The 18,605-nt window shown below is 55.3% G+C and overlaps 1 protein-coding gene across 2 annotated transcripts in view; it reads right to left on the bottom strand.

Moving 5' to 3' along the window:
• JPH3 (junctophilin 3) overlaps nt 1-18,605 on the bottom strand; it is a 110,938-nt gene that overhangs the window by 50,041 nt on the left and 42,292 nt on the right. For both annotated transcript variants that reach the window (XR_003117052.1, XM_025370531.1), the window contains exon 2: nt 17,533-18,310. Coding sequence is in view for 1 of the 2 variants with exons in the window: in XM_025370531.1 (XP_025226316.1) it covers nt 17,533-18,310 (778 nt within the window). In the remaining variant the exon portion in view is untranslated. The remainder of the gene's footprint in view (nt 1-17,532; nt 18,311-18,605) is intronic.

The raw sequence follows: 18,605 nt of genomic DNA, 5'->3' as shown, positions 1-18,605 counted from the left end.
GATCCCATCTCTACAAAACATAAAAATATTAGCTGGGCGTGGTGGTGCATGCCTGCAGTCCCAGCTCCTCAGGAGGCTGAGGTGCGAGGATCATTTGAGCCCAGGAGATTGAGGCTGCAGTGAGCTATGTATGATCTTACCACTGCACTCCAGGCTGGGGGACAGAGCAGAACAAGACCCTGTCTCAAAACATAAAATTATTTGTTTTGTAACCAGGGAGAAAGAGGCTCAGCAAAGTGAAGCCACTTTCCCTGATGGCCACGCAGGGAGGCCGGAGGGCCTGGCAGGCTGTGTGCCTCAAATATGCAGCCCAAGGGCCCTGGCAGGGTGGCGGGAAGGCTCAGGAAGCCCACAGCAGCAGACTTGACTCTCCCATCTCCGCGGTTACTGCTGATGCAGGGTCTGACCCTGCCAGGCCTTCAGGGAGAAACCAAGCAGGGCCCCACTCAAGACACTCAACCCCCAGGCGCTGCCTGCTGACCTCAGGCAAACTGGATCCTGGCTAAGGAAACTCGCGGGGCCTTGCCCCTGGACGCCTCCAACAAAGAGGAGCTGGTTTGCGGTGACAGCGTTTTCCCGGAGCCGAACTCCAGCAGGGATTTATCACACATTCTTGTCGAAGGCCACCAGGTGACCAGTGGACATGTGTGGTTACGCCCAGGCCGAGTGGCCACCGGTTCCTGTGAGAAGAGGCCAAAGCGGCGGTCAGAGCTCATGGGAGCAGCATCTCCATGTGGCAGGTGGGCCTCAGAGGTGCTGCTGGAGAAGCCCCGGCAGGTGACTGCACAGCCAGTGTGCGGGGTTTGCAACCTGCCCCTGCGGACCCCAAGGTCAAAGCAGCGAGGCTGAGACGCTGATGGTCATGACTCTGGGGACTTTCTGGTGGCAGGGACAACCTGAGCAACCCAGGGCTCCTTCCCATCCCATTCCCCAGCTGCCACTGGGAAGCAGGAGTCTAGCAGATTGTCGTGCCTGAGGCTCAGATAAGAAAACCGAGGCTCAGACTGGTGAAGGCTTGCACCAGGTTGCACAGGCACAGGCTGGTCTGACCACACCTAACCACGAAGAGGCGTTCATCTTTATTAGAATGTTCCTCTCCTTCCCTCCTCCCCCACCGCCTGCCGAATGCTGAGAAGGAAGCTGACCTAGCTTCAGGGAGCTCACAATTCCAACAGTACCGAAAAGCTGTACTGCAAGATAAATGACCACATAAAGACGGAAAAGTAAGTGTTTCAGGATCTGAAAAAAGGAACAGCCAACCCCATCTGGGGGCTGGGGATGAGTTCAGAGAGGCGCATCTGAACTGCGTCTTGAGGGATGCATGGGAGCTCACTAAGAAGGAAGGGTGGCCGGGCGCGGTGGCTCATGCCTAGAATCCCAGCACTTTGGGAGGCCGAGGCGGGCGGATCACGAGGTCAGGAGATCAAGACGATCCTGGCTAACACGGTGAAACCCCATCTCTACTAAAAACACACAAAAAAATTAGCCAGGCATGGTGGCGGGCGCCTGTACTCCCAGCTACTCGGGAGGCTGAGGCAGGAGAATGGCGTGAACCCGGGAGGCGGAGCTTACGGTGAGCCAAGATCGCGCCACTGTACTCCAGCCTGGGCGACAGAGCTGGAGTACAAAAAAAAAAAAAAAAAAAAAAAACAAGAAGGAAGGGCATTCCCAGCAGAGGGACCAGCATATGCAAAGAGGAAGGCACAATGTACTCGTGGACCGTCCAGAGGACGGTGGGCAGGTGTGCAGAATACCGGCCAGGCGACAGCCGAAAACAAGGCCAGAACTCCAGGAGGACTGCACGTCTTGCTGGGGAGCCTGGTCTTTATCCCAGGGACTCTTACGCAATGGAGCAGAGTGATCAGACTGCTGCTCTGCCATTCTGTCGCCTGCAGAGATGACCGCACCAAAGATGGGTAGCTAGGTGCCTTTCCAGAGGCGAGTGTCCTGGGCAGGGGTCATGCCCCACTCTCCTTGTTGTCTCCTCTGCACAGGTGTAGACAGCAGGCCTCTGTCCCACGTGGCCTTCTCTGTGTGTGTCTGTGTCTCTTCTCCTCTAAGGACACCAGTCCCACTCGACTCCAGTGGGACCTCATCTTAATTAACTACATCTGCAACAACCCTATTTCCAATTACAGTCATGATCACATTCAGTGGCATAAACTTTAGGGGCATGATCACCCCTGTGATTGGAACTGTGCAACCTCCTTCATATACATAACCCCGCAGCAGCTTCAAGGGTGGGTACTCTTATCTGCTTATGGGGGGGGTGGACAGGGAAACTGAGGCCCTGAATGGCAGAGCCAGGGCTCTAACACCCAGGCTGTTTCCTTATCTCCTCCCCAGGAGTCCAGGTCCAGCGGTCCCAGGAGCCAGAAAGGTAAAGGTGAGCCGGGAAAACGTCACCCTGGGGCCCCCTGACACTTCAGCAATTTCCCTAGTACTTGGGTGGCACGGGAAGGTTCAGGGACCCGGGCAGCTTTTGCCTTTCCTGCAGAAGGCAAAAGCTCGGCAGGCTCTGCAGCCACTCCCTCTAGAAGGTGAGCTCATCAAGTACCAAGTCTCCCATGACAGCTGCAAAAGCGACGTGCGCCCGGGGGCCGCCCTCAGGTTTGGCGCCAGGGTGCGCCCCGCCCCTTCTTTTCTGAGACGGTGCCTGGTGAGGAGGGCTTGGAGCCAGGCGGATAAATACCCGGGACCAGATGCACAGCCTCGTCCCTCAGTGCCTACCCAAACTCACAGCCCAGACCTCTCCTGAACACAGAACCAGGCAGGGCCCTGCGCTGGGGGAGCTCGAAGTCTCAGGCAGAGAGGCTGATGCTGACAGAGAAACACACTCAACACTGAATGAGATGCAAATACTTATGAAAAACCCAAGCTGTAGACTTTTCACTAAAGTAGATACACAGTGGTCCACAAGCACACGGAAAGGTGCTCACCGCCATCAGCCTCCAGGGAATGCAAATCACAGCCACAGCGAGATGCACCTCACAGCCCTGAGCATGGCGGTAAGCAGGAGGCAGACAGCGGTGAGTGCTGGAGAGGATAGGCCACGCTGGAGCCCTCCGGCTCTGCTGGTGAGAACGCCAAGGTGCAGCTGCTGTTGGAAACAGTCTGGCTGCGCCTCAGGAAGTTAAACTCAGAGTCACCACAGGTCCCAGCAACTCCTCTCCTGGGTGTCTACCCGAGAGAAGTGAAAACACACAGCCACATGAAGGTGTGTACACAGTGTTCGTAACAGTGTTATTTGCAAGAGACAAGAGCCGAACAACTCCAATATCCATCAACTAATGAGCAGATGAACAAAACGCAGTCCATCCACACCGGGGCTATCGCTCAGCCACAAAAGCGAGGGGAGCCCTGACGACGCCCACTATGATGCAGGTAAGCCTTGAAGGCATCGCACAGAGTGAAAGAAGCCAGCACAGAAGAACGTACTGTCCGGTTCCAATCACATGGAAGGTCCAGGATACATAAACCCAGAGAGACAGAAAAGAGTTTGGCAGTTGCCAGGGGCTAAGGGAGGGGCAATAGGGAGGGAGATGGACCGTTCATGAGCGAGGAGTTCCTTTTTTGGGGTAAAGATGTTCCAGAAGTAGACACTGGCAAAGGTTGCACACTTGGTGAATGCACAAGAAACCACCAAATTGTGTACTTTGAGAGGGCGAATGTCATGGTATGTGGACATACCTCCATAAAAAGAAAACTGGGCCAGGCCCAGTGGCTCACGCCTGTAATCCCAGCACTTTGGGAGGCCGAGGTGGGCGGATCATCTGAGGTCAGGAGTTCAAGACCAGCCTGGCCCACATGGTGAAACCCTGTCTCTACTAAAAATACAAAAATTAGCCAGCCGCGGTGGCACATGCCTGTAATCCCAGTTACTTAGGAGACTGAGGCAGGATAATCACTTGAACCCAGGAGGCAGAGGTTGCAATGAGCCAAGATTATACCACTGCACTCCAGCCTGGGCGACAGAGTGAGTCTCAAAAGAAAAGAAAAAAAGAAAGAAAGAAACTTGGGCCAGGTGTGGTAGCTCATACCTTAATCCCAGCACTTCAGGAGGCTGAGGCAGGAGGATTGCTTCAGCCAAGGAGTTCAGGACCAGCCTGAGCAACACAGCCAGACCCCTGTCCCTACAAAGAAATAATAAAATAGAAAAATAACAGAATAAGACTACAGGTGGGGCGCACCTGTAGTCCCAGCTACTCAGGAGGTGGAGGCTGCCGTGAGCTGAGATTGTGCCGCTGCACTCCAGCCTGGGCAACAGAGCAAGATCCTGTCTCAAAAAAAAGTAGAGAAAAGCAGAGAGGAAAGAAAGAAAGAAAAAAAAGGAGAAAGATAAGAAGGAAAGGAAGAAAGAAAAAAGAAAACTGACAAGGCGCCAGCACATTCCTTGTGAACGTGATGAATGAGCTCCCACACCACTCCCCCTGGGCTTGGGACAGTGTTTTCAGTGTCCTCTGAGAACCATCCCTTGCCCGTGTCCTAGGGGAGCTGCTGGTCAGCATGTCCCTCCCACAACCACCTGCCCTCACATCTTCAGTGAGCACGTGCCCGGGCTGGTCAATCAGAAATTACATCCCTCATAGGCAGAGATCAGGCAGGGAGCTTCAGCGGAGCCCATCGAAGCCTTTCTAGGCCCTGGAGAAATGGGTCTCTCCCCGGCTCCAGGACTGAGAACCTTAAGGACTATGTGAGCACAGACACACTGGCCTTTCCTAACACACATGGAACACCTGCTGCGGCACGAAATTAAACCCAAGGAGGAAAGCAGAACCAAGAACGGGAGTGAGGGAGAGCATGCTCTGACACTGTGGGCACCTGGATCCAGCTATGCCTGCAGCTACCCAGGGAATAAGAGCCAATGAAATCACTTTTCACTTAAGCTAATTTGAGCTGTGATTGTGCCTCTTGCAACCAAGTCCTGATTGATACATTCAGCTCACATTTTACACAGATGTGGATATAGAGGAAACTTCAGTGGTCCCAATCACTTTTTTTTTTTTTTTGAGACAAGTTTCACTCTAGTTACCCAGGCTGGAGTGCAGTGGAGCAATCTCGGCTCACCGCAACCTCCGCCTCCCGGGTTCAAGCAATTCTCCTGCCTCAGCCTCTCAAGTAGCTGGGATTAGAGGCATGCACCACCACACCAGGCTAATTTTGTATTTTTAGTAGAGACAGGGTTTCACCATGTTAGTCAGGCTGGTCTCGAACTCCTGACCTCATGTGATCCACCCACCTCAGCCTCCCAAAGTCCTGGGATTCCAGGCATGAGCCACTGTGCCCGGCCCCAGATCACTTTTTTTTGTTTGTTTGAGACGGAGTCTCACTCTGTTGCCCAGGCTGGAGTGCAGTGGCTGGATCTCGGCTCACTGCAAGCTCTGCCTTCCAGGTTCACGCCATTCTCCTGCCTCAGCCTCCCGAGTAGCTGGGACTACAGGCACCCGCCACCTCGCCCGGCTAGTTTTTTGTATTTTTTAGTAGAGACAGGGTTTCACCGTGTTAGCCAGGATGGTCTCGATCTCCTGACCTCGTGATCCACCCGTCTCGGCCTCCCAAAGTGCCGGGATTACAGGCTTGAGCCACAGCGCCTGGCCCCAGATCACTCTTACAAAGGTCTGTCAGGGCTATGTGTGTAGGAGCTCTGTTCTGCAAAACACATAGACCTTTAAGCAATGGACTCTAGCGGAGCAAGACGCTAGGGAGTGAGGTCTGTCTTGCTCCTTTCTTCCCTGCCTGTTTCTTTCTTCTGCCTCCAGGTGGGAGGGTGGAACTGTAAGCTGAGTGCTCGAATGGTGTGACTGCCCAGGCACTGGAAGCCTAATGAGCTGGAGGGTGAGGTAGGTGATCCACCATGCAGCACAGTCCCCCGTGTCCGTGGAGAGACAAAGCAAGGCCCAGGGCCCAGGCTGGGGATGCAGAGGTGGAGGTGGGGGCAGCGCAGAGCCACACATAGAGAGGGTGAGGGGCGTGTGAAAAGCGTGGCATCTGAAAGCAGGCGCGTGTTCTCTTGGGGACCGAGCCAACCCACCCTCCACTTGGCCGAGCCATCCGTGAAGTCGATCGCACACATGTGCTCCCGCGGGTAGTTTCTCCACGGAACACTGTCATGGTCAGCAAAGCACCAGGTGTGTGGACACAGGGGCCACAGGCGTGGGGCACCACTGTGAGCACACGGGAGCCTGAGGACAAAGAAAATCTGGTGGGGAGAGGAGGGGGAGGGGCTGAGCTGACATCCAGGTTATACCAGGTGAGTGGCAAGTTCTGAACACACCAGGGAACACAGGTGAATCCGAGGTGGGGGCTGTGATGGGCAGGGGGTGAGGGGGAAGGTCAGCAGCACAGGTTTCAAAACCCAGGAGAGGGCCGGGCACGGTGGCTCACGCCTGTGATCCCAGTACTTTGGGAGGCTGAGGCGGGCAGATCACCTGAGGTCAGGAGTTCGAGACCAGCCTGGGCAACATGGTGAAACCCCATCTCTACTAAAAATACAAAAATTAGCTGGGCATGGTGGCGGATGCCTATAATCCCAGCTACTCGGGAGGCTGAGGCAGGAAAATCACCTGAACCCGGGAGGTGGAAGTTACAGTGAGCTGAGATTGCACAACTACAATCCAGCCTGGGCAACAGAGCAAGACTCTGTCTCAAAAACCAAAAAAACAAAAACAAAAAAAATCCCAGGGGGCAGCCTGGGCCACAGTGGAACCAAATCCACACCTACCGGGAACCCGATTGTGGCCTTACTGGAGATGGGCCCTCTGCAGGTGGAATAGTTAAGATGGGGTCACGCTGGAATAGGGCAGGCCTTAAATCCAAAGGCTGTTGTTCCTAGGAGAGGGAGACAGACACACACAGAGGGAAGACAGCCCTGTGAACTCAGGGTGGGAACTGGGGTGATGCGGCCACAAGCCAAGGAATGCCTGAAGTCGCCTGGAGCTGGAAGGGGCAAGGAGGGTCCTCCTGAGAGCCTTGGGAGAAAGTGCAGCCCTGATGATACTCGAGTTTAGACCTGTGACCTCCAGGGCTGTGAGGGAGTGCATTTCTGCTGTTCTGAGCCGCTTTGGGGTGCTTTGTTATGGCAGGGGCAGGAGACTCACACGGGGAAGATGAGGCGTGTCCTGGAGGAGCAATGGTCCTCTGTGGCTGCAGCCCACGGTGTGAGGACAGCACATGGACAGGATTCTCCTGTATGCCTTCAAGAGCCACCCACCAGGCCCTGCATCAGTCAGCGGCTGTCACAGCAATGCCAAGTAACAAGTCCCTCCAAGAAACAAAGAAACCCCACTAGGTGGCTCAAAATAGTAAGTTATTTCCATGCACGAATGGATGCCCATGCTCGACCCATTTTATAGAACTGAAAACAAGGCCCAGAGAGCTGAAGCTCCTTGCCTGGGGCCACACAGCTAGCAAACAGCAGAGCCACTGCCGTTTCTCAGGAAGACCAATGAGAACTGGGCTCCAGCTGCCACAGGGGTTTCTGGGGTTAGATTTGTGGAAAACGTCCCTGGCAGTCACCAGGACCTGGGACAGACTGTCAGGAGCATTTTGGAGTTTCGCTCCCTGGGGCCTTTAGGGAGGGAATGGGCATGTCCATTCTAGAAATGGGAGCACCAGAGGGGACAGACCTGCCCCAGCCAGAATGTGGAGTGTACGGGTCTCGGGAGCTGCCAAAAGCGACCACACACAGTGGCTCCAAACCACACACACTTATTCACGTAGAGCTTTAGAGGTCACAAGTCAAGAGGAGTCTTATGGGGCTGGAATCAAGGTCTTAGCAGGGCTGCCTCCCTGGAGGAGAATCCGTTTCTCACCTTTTCCAGCTTTTAGCAGCCACCTGCACTCCAGGCCACATGGCTCCCCCTCCACCTTCCAGTAGCATCGCCTCTGCTTCCGGGGTCCCTCGCGCGGACTCTGTGACCCTCCCCCAAAGCCCCCGTGATTCTGTTTGCCCATCTGCATAATTCAGGGTGATTCCCCCGTCTCAGGTGCCTCGACTCAGTCACATCTGCAAAGTCCCTCTTACCAGGGAACGTGACACCCACAGGTTCCGGGAGTAGGATGTGGACATCTATGGGAGTCATCATTCCTGCGGCAGGGAGAAGCCCCTCAGTGACACAGCAGTCAAGGCCACCCAGTCACCTCCTCCTGGAGCCCTCCCTCCCAACCAAGGCAAATCAGGACAGCCCTGAACTGGGTAACGAGACAGCATCTACCCACAGCTTTGAATGCACACATCACCTAGCCAGCAGCGCCTGCTCTAGGCGACCGGGGTGCAGCATTCCCCAGGCGAGCAGCAAGGGAGGGTGGACTTGAACAGCTGTTGCAGTCTTGTGAGACTGAAAGATCAGATGTGTCCAAAATGCTCATTACTAGCGTAAGGCTAGGACGACACGGTGCATCCACGCTGCGGAACATGACGTGGCTATTAAGGAAACACACACATGTAGATACCCTGACGTGGAAAGATGACCTTGATATAAGTGAGGAGGAAAGAAAACAAGCTATAAAGCAATATGCACGGTACGATTTTATTTCTACAAAAGGGAATGGCGTAGGAGTGACACGGATTTGACGACGTGCTGAAAAAACTCTGAAGATGCCGTAATGGCCTCTATGGGGGTGGACAGCGTGCAGTGGGACCTGGTGACTTTATACGCATCTGTCTCACTGTTTTAATATTTTTACGAGGATGTGTTATAATTTTAATGAGAAATAATTTTTTTGTTGTTGTTGTTTTTTTTTTGAGACGGAGTCTCGCTCTGTGGCCCAGGCTGGAGTGCAGTGGCCGGATCTCAGCTCACTGCAAGCTCCGCCTCCCGGGTTTACGCCATTCTCCTGCCTCAGCCTCCCGAGTAGCTGGGACTACAGGTGCCCGCCACCTCGCCCGGCTAGTTTTTTGTATTTTTTTTAGTAGAGACGGGGTTTCACCGTGTTAGCCAGGATGGTCTCGATCTCCTGACCTCGTGATCCGCCCGTCTCGGCCTCCCAAAGTGCTGGGATTACAGGCTTGAGCCACCGCGCCCGGCCGAGAAATAATTTTTAAAAATCAAAAATATCCCCCTCCATTTCAGGTCCTTAAGGGCTGCCTTTCCTAGATGGCCCATCAGAGTGTCCCCGGTGACTTTCCTGTAGATAATTCACCCTCACCAGGGCCCACCTGTGGGGCTTCCTGCTGGGCCTCCCTCCACCCTCAGCTCCAGGCATGGCCAGCGGAGACCCCTAACTCACTGGGGAACCCTGCAGCCAGGAAGTCACAGCAGAGAGCAGAGCGGGGACAGGCAGAGGCCCCGAGGCACAGCTCGCAGACCCCAGCTTGGGCCAGGCACACAGCAGGTGCTGGAGACACAAAGGGATCTGGAAGCCCCTTTCTGAGCAGGTCTTACCCTGGGTTTTGCACACCCCAAAAGCAACGCTATTTAGAGGACATTTCAAGGCCGTCATCAGCAAGAATCCCTAAGTCTAGTCTGGGTGTGAAGGGTGTGAGAGGAGGAACAGGACTGAAAGAGAGGCCTGGGTGAGAGTTCTAGTCCCCCCTAGGCACTGACCAGCTTGGAGACCAGGCACTGCCCTTCTTAGCAACCAGGCCCCAACTTCTCCCTGCAGTTCACTTCCTGCTATGCCCGCAGGACAGTCCTGAGCCGCTAGAAGGACCTGCCTGGTGAGAAGATTCTGAACGTAGCCACCAATTAGCTGTGTCTGTAGTGGGTGCAGGGCAGGAGGAAGAGAGGAAGAGAGGAAGAGTGGCAGAGGTGCCCGGGATGTGTCACCTCTGATCTACATGCCCAGTCAAGGCTACACTCACAAGGAAAAATCACAGACAGGGACATCACCTGACGACCAGCACATAGGCCTGCCACCATGGTCCTGCTGACTGCCATGGAGATCCAAGGGCCTCAACTCACAAGAGTAGGTACCGTCATCCAGGTGGCCACCTCCGTAAGCTCCGCACCTGCCTGGCCTCCAGGACAGATGGGGGTTGACCCTACCCAGGCCATCCTAGCCCAGCTGTGTGCACCCTCCCCACACACTGAAGACCGAAGCAGGAGGATCACTTGAGCCTGGGAGGTCAAGGTTGCAGGGAGTCATGATGGCACCACTGCACTCTGGCCTGGGCAGAGCAAGACCCTGTCTCGAAAAAGAAGAAAAGTTATGTTTCTACTATATTGTAGTCTATTAAGCGTGCTATAGCATTTTATCTTAAAAAATTACGAATCTTAATTTTAAAATACTTTATTGCTAAAAAACGTGAACAACCATCTGGGCCTTCAGTGGAGGGCCTTGGCTTGGCTGTGGATGATCAGCATGGTGAGTGCTGAAGGCTGAGGCGGCAGCTTCTTAAAATAAGACAACAATGTTGGCTGCATCAATGGACTCTTCCTTTCACAAAAGGCTTCTCTGTAGCATGTGATGCTATTTGATAGCATTTGATTCACCGTAGAGCTTCATTCAAAACCGGAGTTAATCCTCTCAAACTCTGCTCCTGCTTTATCGACTCTGTTGAAGGAATATTCTAAATCTTTGCTGTCACTTCAACAATGTCTGCAGCACCTTCGCCAGGAGTAGATTCCATCGCAAGAAACCATTTTCTTCGCTCACCCCTAAGCAGCAACTCCGCAGTCTTTCAAGTGTGATCGTGAGCCTGCAGCAATGCAGTCCCATCTGCAGGCTCCGCTTCTAATTCCAGTTCTCTTGCCATGTCCACCACGTTTGCAGTTGCTTCCTCCACTGAAGTCTTGAGCCCCTGAAGCCGTCCATGAGGGCTGGAATCAACTTCTTCTAAACTGTTGTTAATGTGGATATTCTGACCTCCACCCTTGAATCGCGAAATGTTCTTAATGGGATCTAGAATGCTGAATCCTTTCCAGATGGTTTTCAATGGACCTTGCCCAGATCCATCACAGAAATCACTATCTATGGCAGCCTTACGAAATGTATTTCTTTTTTTTTTTTTTTTTTTTTTTTTGAGACAGAGTCTCGCTCTGTCGCCCAGGCTGGAGTGCAGTGGCGCGATCTCAGCTCACTGCAAGCTCCGCCCCTCTGGGTTCACGCCATTCTCCGGCCTCAGTCTCCTGTGTAGCTGGGACTACAGGCGCCCACCACCACACCTGGCTAAATTTTTTTGTATTTTTAGTAGAGACGGGGTTTCACCGTGTTAGCCAGGATGGTCTCGATCTCCTGACCTCGTGATCCACCCGTCTCGGCCTCCCAAAGTGCTGGGATTACAGGCTTGAGCCACCGCGCCCGGCCACGAAATGTATTTCTTAAATAATAAGACCTGAAAGCTGAATGCTAGATGTTGTGTTAGAAGGCATGCAACAACATTCATCTCCCTGTACATCTCCATGGGAGCTCTTGGGTGAGTAGTAATATTTTAAAAGGAATCTTTTTCTGAGCAGTAGATCACAACACTGGGCTTAAAACTATTCTGGAAACCATGCTGTAAGCAGACGTGCGGCCATCCAGGCTTTGCTGTTCCATTTCTAGAGCACAGAGTAGATTTTACACAATTCTTACGGGCCCTAGGATTTTCGGAATGTTCAATGAACACTGGCTTCAAGCTAACGTCTCAGCTGTGCTAGCCCCTAACAAGAGAGCCAGCGTGTCCTTCAAAGCCAGCCGTTAGCTTCTTTCCAGCATGAAAGTCCTAGACGGCATCTTCTTCCAATGGAAAGATACTGAACATCTGTTTCGCGTAGCCACCTTCACCAACAATCTTAGCTAGATCTTCTGGGTAACCCGCGGCCTCACCTTCACTTTATGTTCTGGAAGTGGCTTCTTTCCTTAAACCTCATGAACCAACCTCCACTCACTTCCAGCTCTTCCTCTGCAGCTTCCCCACCTCTCTCTGGATCAGGCTTGGGCTTAAGGGAATGTTGTGATTAGTGTGATCTTCTCCAGACCCTAAAACTTTCTCCATATCAGCACTAAGATTGTTTTGCTTTCTTATCATTCGTGTATTCACTGGAGTAGCACTTTTAATCTTCTTCAATAACTTTTCCTTTACATCCAAAACTAGGCTGCCTAGTGCATGAGGCCTGTCTCAGCTTTCAACACACCTTCCTCTCTACACTTAATCATTTCCAGCTTTTGATTTAAAGTGGGAGATGTGAGTCTCTTCTTTCACAGGAACACTTAGAGACCACTGTAGCGTTATTAGTTGGCCTAATTTTAATACTGTTGTGTCTCAGGGAATAGGGAGGCCGGAGGAGACAGAGGGATGGGGGAGCGGCTGGTTGGAGGATTGGTCAGAACACAGAGCATTTATTAAGTTCACTGTCTTATGTGGGTACAATGTGTGGCATCCCAAAATAACCAGACATAATCATGAAAAAGCTTGAAATACCCTGAGAATTACCAAAATGTGACACAGAGACACGAAGTGAGCATGTACTGCTGGGAAAATGGCACCAATAGGCTTGCTCCCCACACGGATGCCACGAACCTCCAATGTGTAAAAACACAGCCTCTGCAAAGCACAATGAAGCGAAGCCTCCTGAAACAAGGTGTGCCTGGCCCCCAGAACAATCCCTCCTCCTCCTCCTCCTCTCAGCTTGGGTTTCTGCTTTGCAAAACCCCTTGGCATCTCTTCACGGCAACGTTTACAGGAGACGCAGCAGAGCGGGGGTCCCAGCAGAAACGACGCCATCAGATCCCGGCTGAGCTCTTGCAGGCTTTGCGGGGCTGCAGGAGGCACAGCTTTCACATGGGCCACCCCGTCTCTCCCTCTCCCGCAGCAAAGGCAGCCAGTGGGTCACACTTGAGATGCCTCCTGGGCCATGAACCTTCACCCTGGGGTTCTGAGCAGGTCCCAGGGGACAAAGTGGCGATGGGAACAGGAAGGAGAAATGGGCTACAGTCTGCCCCATCGCCCCCCGCTCGGCTTCTACCAGAGCTTTCTGCCTTTATTTGGTGTCCACAGGGGGTAGGGATGAGGGGGCTCTGAGAGCTGCTGTGGCAGAGGGGTCGGCTGTAGAAAATAAAGCCATGCCACACTGTGGGACTTTCCTCTCGACGATGGGTGACACATTTACATTCCGATTCCCAACCCAAGGCCTCTAGTGAGCAGCAGATCAAGGAAAGCAATTGAGTTTCATCTTCTAGAGCAACCCAGGCTTTGAGGAGGACTGCGATGAATTCCTTATGTCCGCCCGGGGACAACGAGGGGTTCAGGACAGGCAACGCCGTGCGAAGGTGCCCTGTGTGTGCCCTCCCGGCAGGAGATGCGTCATGAAAACATCTTGAGTGTGTGACGGCAGGAGGGGCCAATGCCCTGTGGTCCGCTGCTAGGCGACACGGCAGGATGGAGCCATCTCAGACTTTCACTAGTAGGAGCTCCCACTGGAGTGAGGTGGACCCCACAGGAGAACAGCACGGGAGACTGCAGCCCCTTCTCACCTGACCTCAGCTCCGCGGGGCCACCGGCTCCTGCCCCTCTCTGCAGCAGAGGGTCTCACCCAGACGGAACCTCCTGGAACCACCTGCTTCACCACACACCACCACCCCCACGTCTCCACTGCCACACCCTTGCTGGGTTGGACTCTGCCTCCAACCTGTGTTGTGGCTGCGTGTGCGATGCCTCATCTCCCCGCGGGGCCAAGGCCTCCCGGTGGCAGCACCCACACCAGACAGGAGACAGCCGGGGGCGCTCAGGCCAGCAGCATTTGCATCCTGGGGACCAGGTCAGATGCAGGGGTTGGGGTCCCATCTAGATATGATGAGACAAAGTCCGGGGCCTGACCACCATTTTTACAAGCCCTCCAGGAACCTGGAGAGTGTGGAAGGCTCTGAACCCCGGGCGCATCCCAGACAATGATGTCACATGGCCGGGGAGGGCATCGTGTGCCTTAGAACCCACGGTGATTCCAGGGCCTGGGGCTGAGACCCGGCCTGAGGAGGAGTCCTGGATCCTACCCTCCCAGCCGAGGACCGGGGCCAGTCCCCTTAGCAGCACAGGACCTCAGTCTGCCCCTCTGCCAAGTGGAAACAACGGCACCACCTCTCAGATTCCGAGTTCCACACCTCCCGCCCCGTTTTCCAGGAAAACCCACATTCCATCCTCCTCAGCCTTCCCTGCAGGGCTGCTCTCAGGGGAAGGGCCTGGCACTCTGCGGAGGACACAGCAAACCGTTTCTCACTTTGCGCGGCCTGACAAGCCCTGCCGGCCGGGGCGGGCGAGGACAGCGCCAGCTGCCCTATAGCTCCCTCGCATCTCTCGGTTGTGACAGTGGCAGGAGCCCGCCCGGGGCCAGTCACTCCTCGGCCCACGTGGTACGGCCGCTCTCACGCTCCAGTGGAGGGTTGGCCCCAGGCTGTGGGCGCCTGAGCCAGTCATTCATTGGCTTCACTCTCCAGGGCGGCGGACTCTGTTCCCTTTTTTTTTCTTTTTTTCCAAATTCTAAGTCCATTGAGAAAGCACAACTCCAGGCCCTGCAGCCCAGAATGGAGGCTCATCCCCCATCCTCTGATGACCAAAAATACTGTGTAGCCTCCCGCCTCCGAGGGTCACACCAGTGAGCTCACAAACACACGTGCCTCCCATGCTTCTCACAGCAGGGCTGGGGGAGGATGACACCAACGGAGACGGTGCAACCACAGGCCCGGCCCCACGTCAAGGCTACTACAGGGAGAAGGGAGCCCCGCCCCCCTTCAGTGGGGAACCCAGCCCAGAGAGGGGAGGCGACCGGTCTGGGATGTGCGGCCACAACAGCCCAGGCTGGATGTGGGTCTGAAGGTCTCGGAGGCAAGGGTGAGAAGCCGGTTCCTAGTGCCCATTTGAGGCGTGACACCTCCTCTCTTGGACACTTTAAGTGCCAGTGACCTGGAGACCACCCAGGCCACACACCCCCACCTGGGCGCACCTGTGCAGCCGTACGCTCTGGCTCCATGGGTGAGCATGGATGTGCAGGCTGTGCACAGCGGTGTGGAGGCTGTGAGTGGTGTGCAGAACCATGTGCGTGGACAGCAGGACACAGCGGGTGAGCCAGTCCCTTTCTCACAAAGGAGCTACACTCCAAGACCCCAGTTGTGTGAATGCAGAAGCAGGAACCACCTCCCTCCTCACGGCGCCTGCTCGGGCAAAGGGATGGAGTCAGCTCGGACTCCACCAGTGCAGAAGGCAAGCCCCAACCCACCAGGGAGCACCGGCTGCTGGGTCTTGAAGGCTGTCGGGGGCGGGTGGGGGGTGGGTTCCGTCAGTTTCACAGCTGCACAGGCCTGCAAACCCTTCCCTCTCACTCCCTCCACCCGTCTGCCAAGGCTGGCTGGCCAGTGCCCCAAGGGCTGGGGGCCCAGTAGGAGCCACGCCCACCCCACCCTGGCCCCGGCTCCTTTGCATGGGTCTCAGGTCTCGCCCTCCCGACCCAGCCCCTGGGCTTCGTGCCAGCATGGTGCCCACTTGTACGTAGGCATCTCCCCCAACAACGCTCCCACAGAGCCCTTGGGACCCCGAAACTCCAGGAAGAGGCTGGATGCCCCAGGAAGGGAGCTGCTACCACCTAAGCTTCACAGGCCTTCAGAGATTAGAAGCCAAGGTCCAGAGAGGCTGACAACCCGCCGTGGGGCAGCTCTGCACCTGCGCTGCCCCAGCCCTGTCCAGGCCACCTTGGCTCCATAACAGGAACCTGCTTCTCTCAATGTCTAGGGGAATTCGTCTGAAAACTGTCCCAGGTCCCACGTCCCCCCAGTCCTATAGACATCCGCCCAGTGCCAGAGCTATGAAATAAGCTCAGTCCTGCAGAGCACTGTCTGCGAAGTCCCTGAGCTGCTGAGAACTAATGAACTCACAAACCAATCCGCAGGTGACACGGGAGCTGCCACGAGCTTCCTCAATTCCGTGACGCCTCTGTCCCCCAGCCCCCAAAACTGCTTCTTGTCCACTAGGGTCAAAAAAGCAACTACACAAAATAGAAAGGGTCGAAAAACGAAACACAGAGGAAAGAAATTCACCAAAATGCCACAGAGAGCGCTCGGCCGATTCGTCAGACCAGGGCTAATGCCGCTTTCCCCCTCCTCCTCAGTATTATTTATTTTCCTGTGGAACGAGTATTACATTTATGATGGAAAAAATAACCACTGATTCTAATTTGTTCTTAAAATCCCAGGTGAGTAGTTACACGTGGGCTCCTGTTTATCTCCCTGCCTGAACATTTCTGGGGGAGCAGGGAAGGGCAAACAGAGCAATTTTGGACCTCAGTGTCAGGTGGTAATTCATGTTTCTTTCAGATTCTTAGAATCAATCTTGTTTCCCTCTAAAACAACCGAAGTCACGAGTGACATATTCTGCCAACAAACCACAGCCACCATTTTTGTTTTTCACTGTAGATCAAGGGCCACTGAAAATCAGAACCAAATGGGCTGAACTTTAATTAGCGACAGGTCAGGAAGGGATGAGTCGCACCCAAGCTGGGAGCTTTCCTGGAGGAACTCCACGTGTGCTCCGGCTGAGAACACAGAACCATCCAGAAAGACGCAGGGAAATGTCCCCCAGGAAGCCCCCTGCCTGGGTAGCCCATGGCTTCCCATGCAGCTTCCAGATCCCTGCCCCAAGCCTCTCCGGGCTACCCCAAGGGCCCTCCTCTGGCCCAGGAAAGCAAACGCCGGTGGATAGCAAAGGCTCTGGGTTTTCTGAAACACCTTCCCAAGTCTTGACAAAGCCTTTTAGTGACCTCAGTTACTTTAGAACCCAAATGTCTACCTGTGGGACCCGTGGCTTTTCACAGGGGAACTTCCTCCAACCTGCAGCAGGCAGCTCCTGCCGGCCACAGCCTTCCTAGGACCAGCCCCTGGCTCACACACTCACCCACAGGAGCCAGACCCTGGGTGCCTTCCTCCAGCCCTGAAGGCCCCACCACCCTGCACCCACTCCTAAAGGTACCCACAAGCCATGTGGACCCCACCCACAGTCACCTCTGAACCCACTCCTTAGGGCCTGGAGGCCCCACTGGACCCCAAATTCAGTAAGTCATGCAGTGATTTAGAACAGTGGCTGCCCCAAAGCACCAGGCCTGCATGAGCCCCTTGCCAGGCACCTGCAATTGGCCTCCCAACTGCTGCCATCTCCCAGGGTCCAGGAAGAATCCAGACCGCCCGTCTGCGTAGCTGAGGCAGCTCCTAGCCGCCTCCTACAGCCCTGCAGTGCTGGACCTGCCACCCCTACCTGGTGGTGTCTCCCCTCCTAGCCAGCACAGGAACGCTCCAACGCATTACACCAACAGAACAGACCACCTTCTTCATCCACCAATATTTTACACTAAACATCACCATACAGAACAGAGAGACACTGCTCGGTTTAAGGAGGCTGTAGGTCTCTGCACCCTCACAAATCAATCATTCCTCTGCACCAATCCCACCCGCAGTCACCTCTGAGAACCTCCAGGGAACCCTAGGGTTCCATGGGGCATAGTTGGACAAACACCAGCGTATGCCTCAAACTGGGCCCAGCCCAAGGCCCTGAGCAACAGCAGGACTGAACAGACCGGGCTCACAAACACCTTCTGGGCACCAAGAAGGGCCCCCGCCCCCTCGCCCTCCTACCTGGAAGCCGCGATCTCAGCCTTCTGCTTGGCGATGGTGGCAGCCCGCTCAGCGGCCTCGACGGCGCGGTCCACCTTCTCGCGGATCTTGCTGGCCCGCAGGGGGATGAGGTTCTTGCGCTTGCCGCTGACGAGGATGTTCTGCTTGTACTTGCCCTCCTCCTTGGTGCCGTCCGGGAAGGTCATGCAGCCGTAGCCGTGGCGCCGGTTGCTGGCCCACTCGCCCTCGTACTTGAGCCCGTCCGAGCGCTGGCTCACGCCGAAGCCGGAGCGTTTGTCGTTCTTCCACTCGCCCACGTAGGTCTCGGTGGTGGTGGCGTCGATGTCGTCCTCGATGACCGCCAGCTCGGCCTCGGCCTCGCCCAGGCTGATGGTGGAGTGGATGTCGCTGGCCGTGGAGCTGACGGTGCTCATGCCCGCCTCGCTGCGGAAGGAGCTCTGCTTGCTGCGCTGGCTGGCCAGGCTGCTCTTGGACTCCGACTTGCGCAGCTTCAGCCCGCTCAGCAGCGAGCGCCGAAACAGCCCCTTCTTCTTGCTCTTGAGGATCTCGGAGTCACTGTGGGCCACGAGCACGAAGCCCCCGCGGGACACGGCCGGGCTGCCGGCCACCGCCGGAGAGGCGTCGGGATGCAGCGCCGTGCCGTTGGTGTGCTCGCTGCGCAGGGAGTTGATGGACGTCCTCAGGGGCGAGCGGATGACCGCAGCCATGCCGTACGGGACGCTCTGCCGCACGCCATAGCCCTGGCGCATGCCACCGACCCACTGGCCCTGGTAGGTCCCTGGGGAGAAAAGGAGCAGGGGTGAGTGCCTAGCGACACAGAAGAGGGCACAGCCTGGCCACGGACAGGGTGGAAGCGGCCACAGTCCTGTCTGAGCTTCCCGTTGTTTTGCTTTTTTTGAGACAGGTTCTCACTGTGTTGCCCAGGCTGGAGTGCAGTGAGGCCATCACAGCTCACTACAGCCAGGAACCCCTGGGCTCAGGCGATCCTCCTGCCTCAGACTCCTGAGCAGCCGGGACTACAGGCACGCATCACCATGCTCTGCTAATTTTTAAATTATTTGTAGAGATGGGGT

Source organism: Theropithecus gelada, chromosome 20 (assembly GCF_003255815.1).
Source record: "Theropithecus gelada isolate Dixy chromosome 20, Tgel_1.0, whole genome shotgun sequence".
Lineage (NCBI taxonomy): Eukaryota > Metazoa > Chordata > Mammalia > Primates > Cercopithecidae > Theropithecus > Theropithecus gelada.
This window is presented reverse-complemented; position numbering and strand designations above follow the sequence as displayed.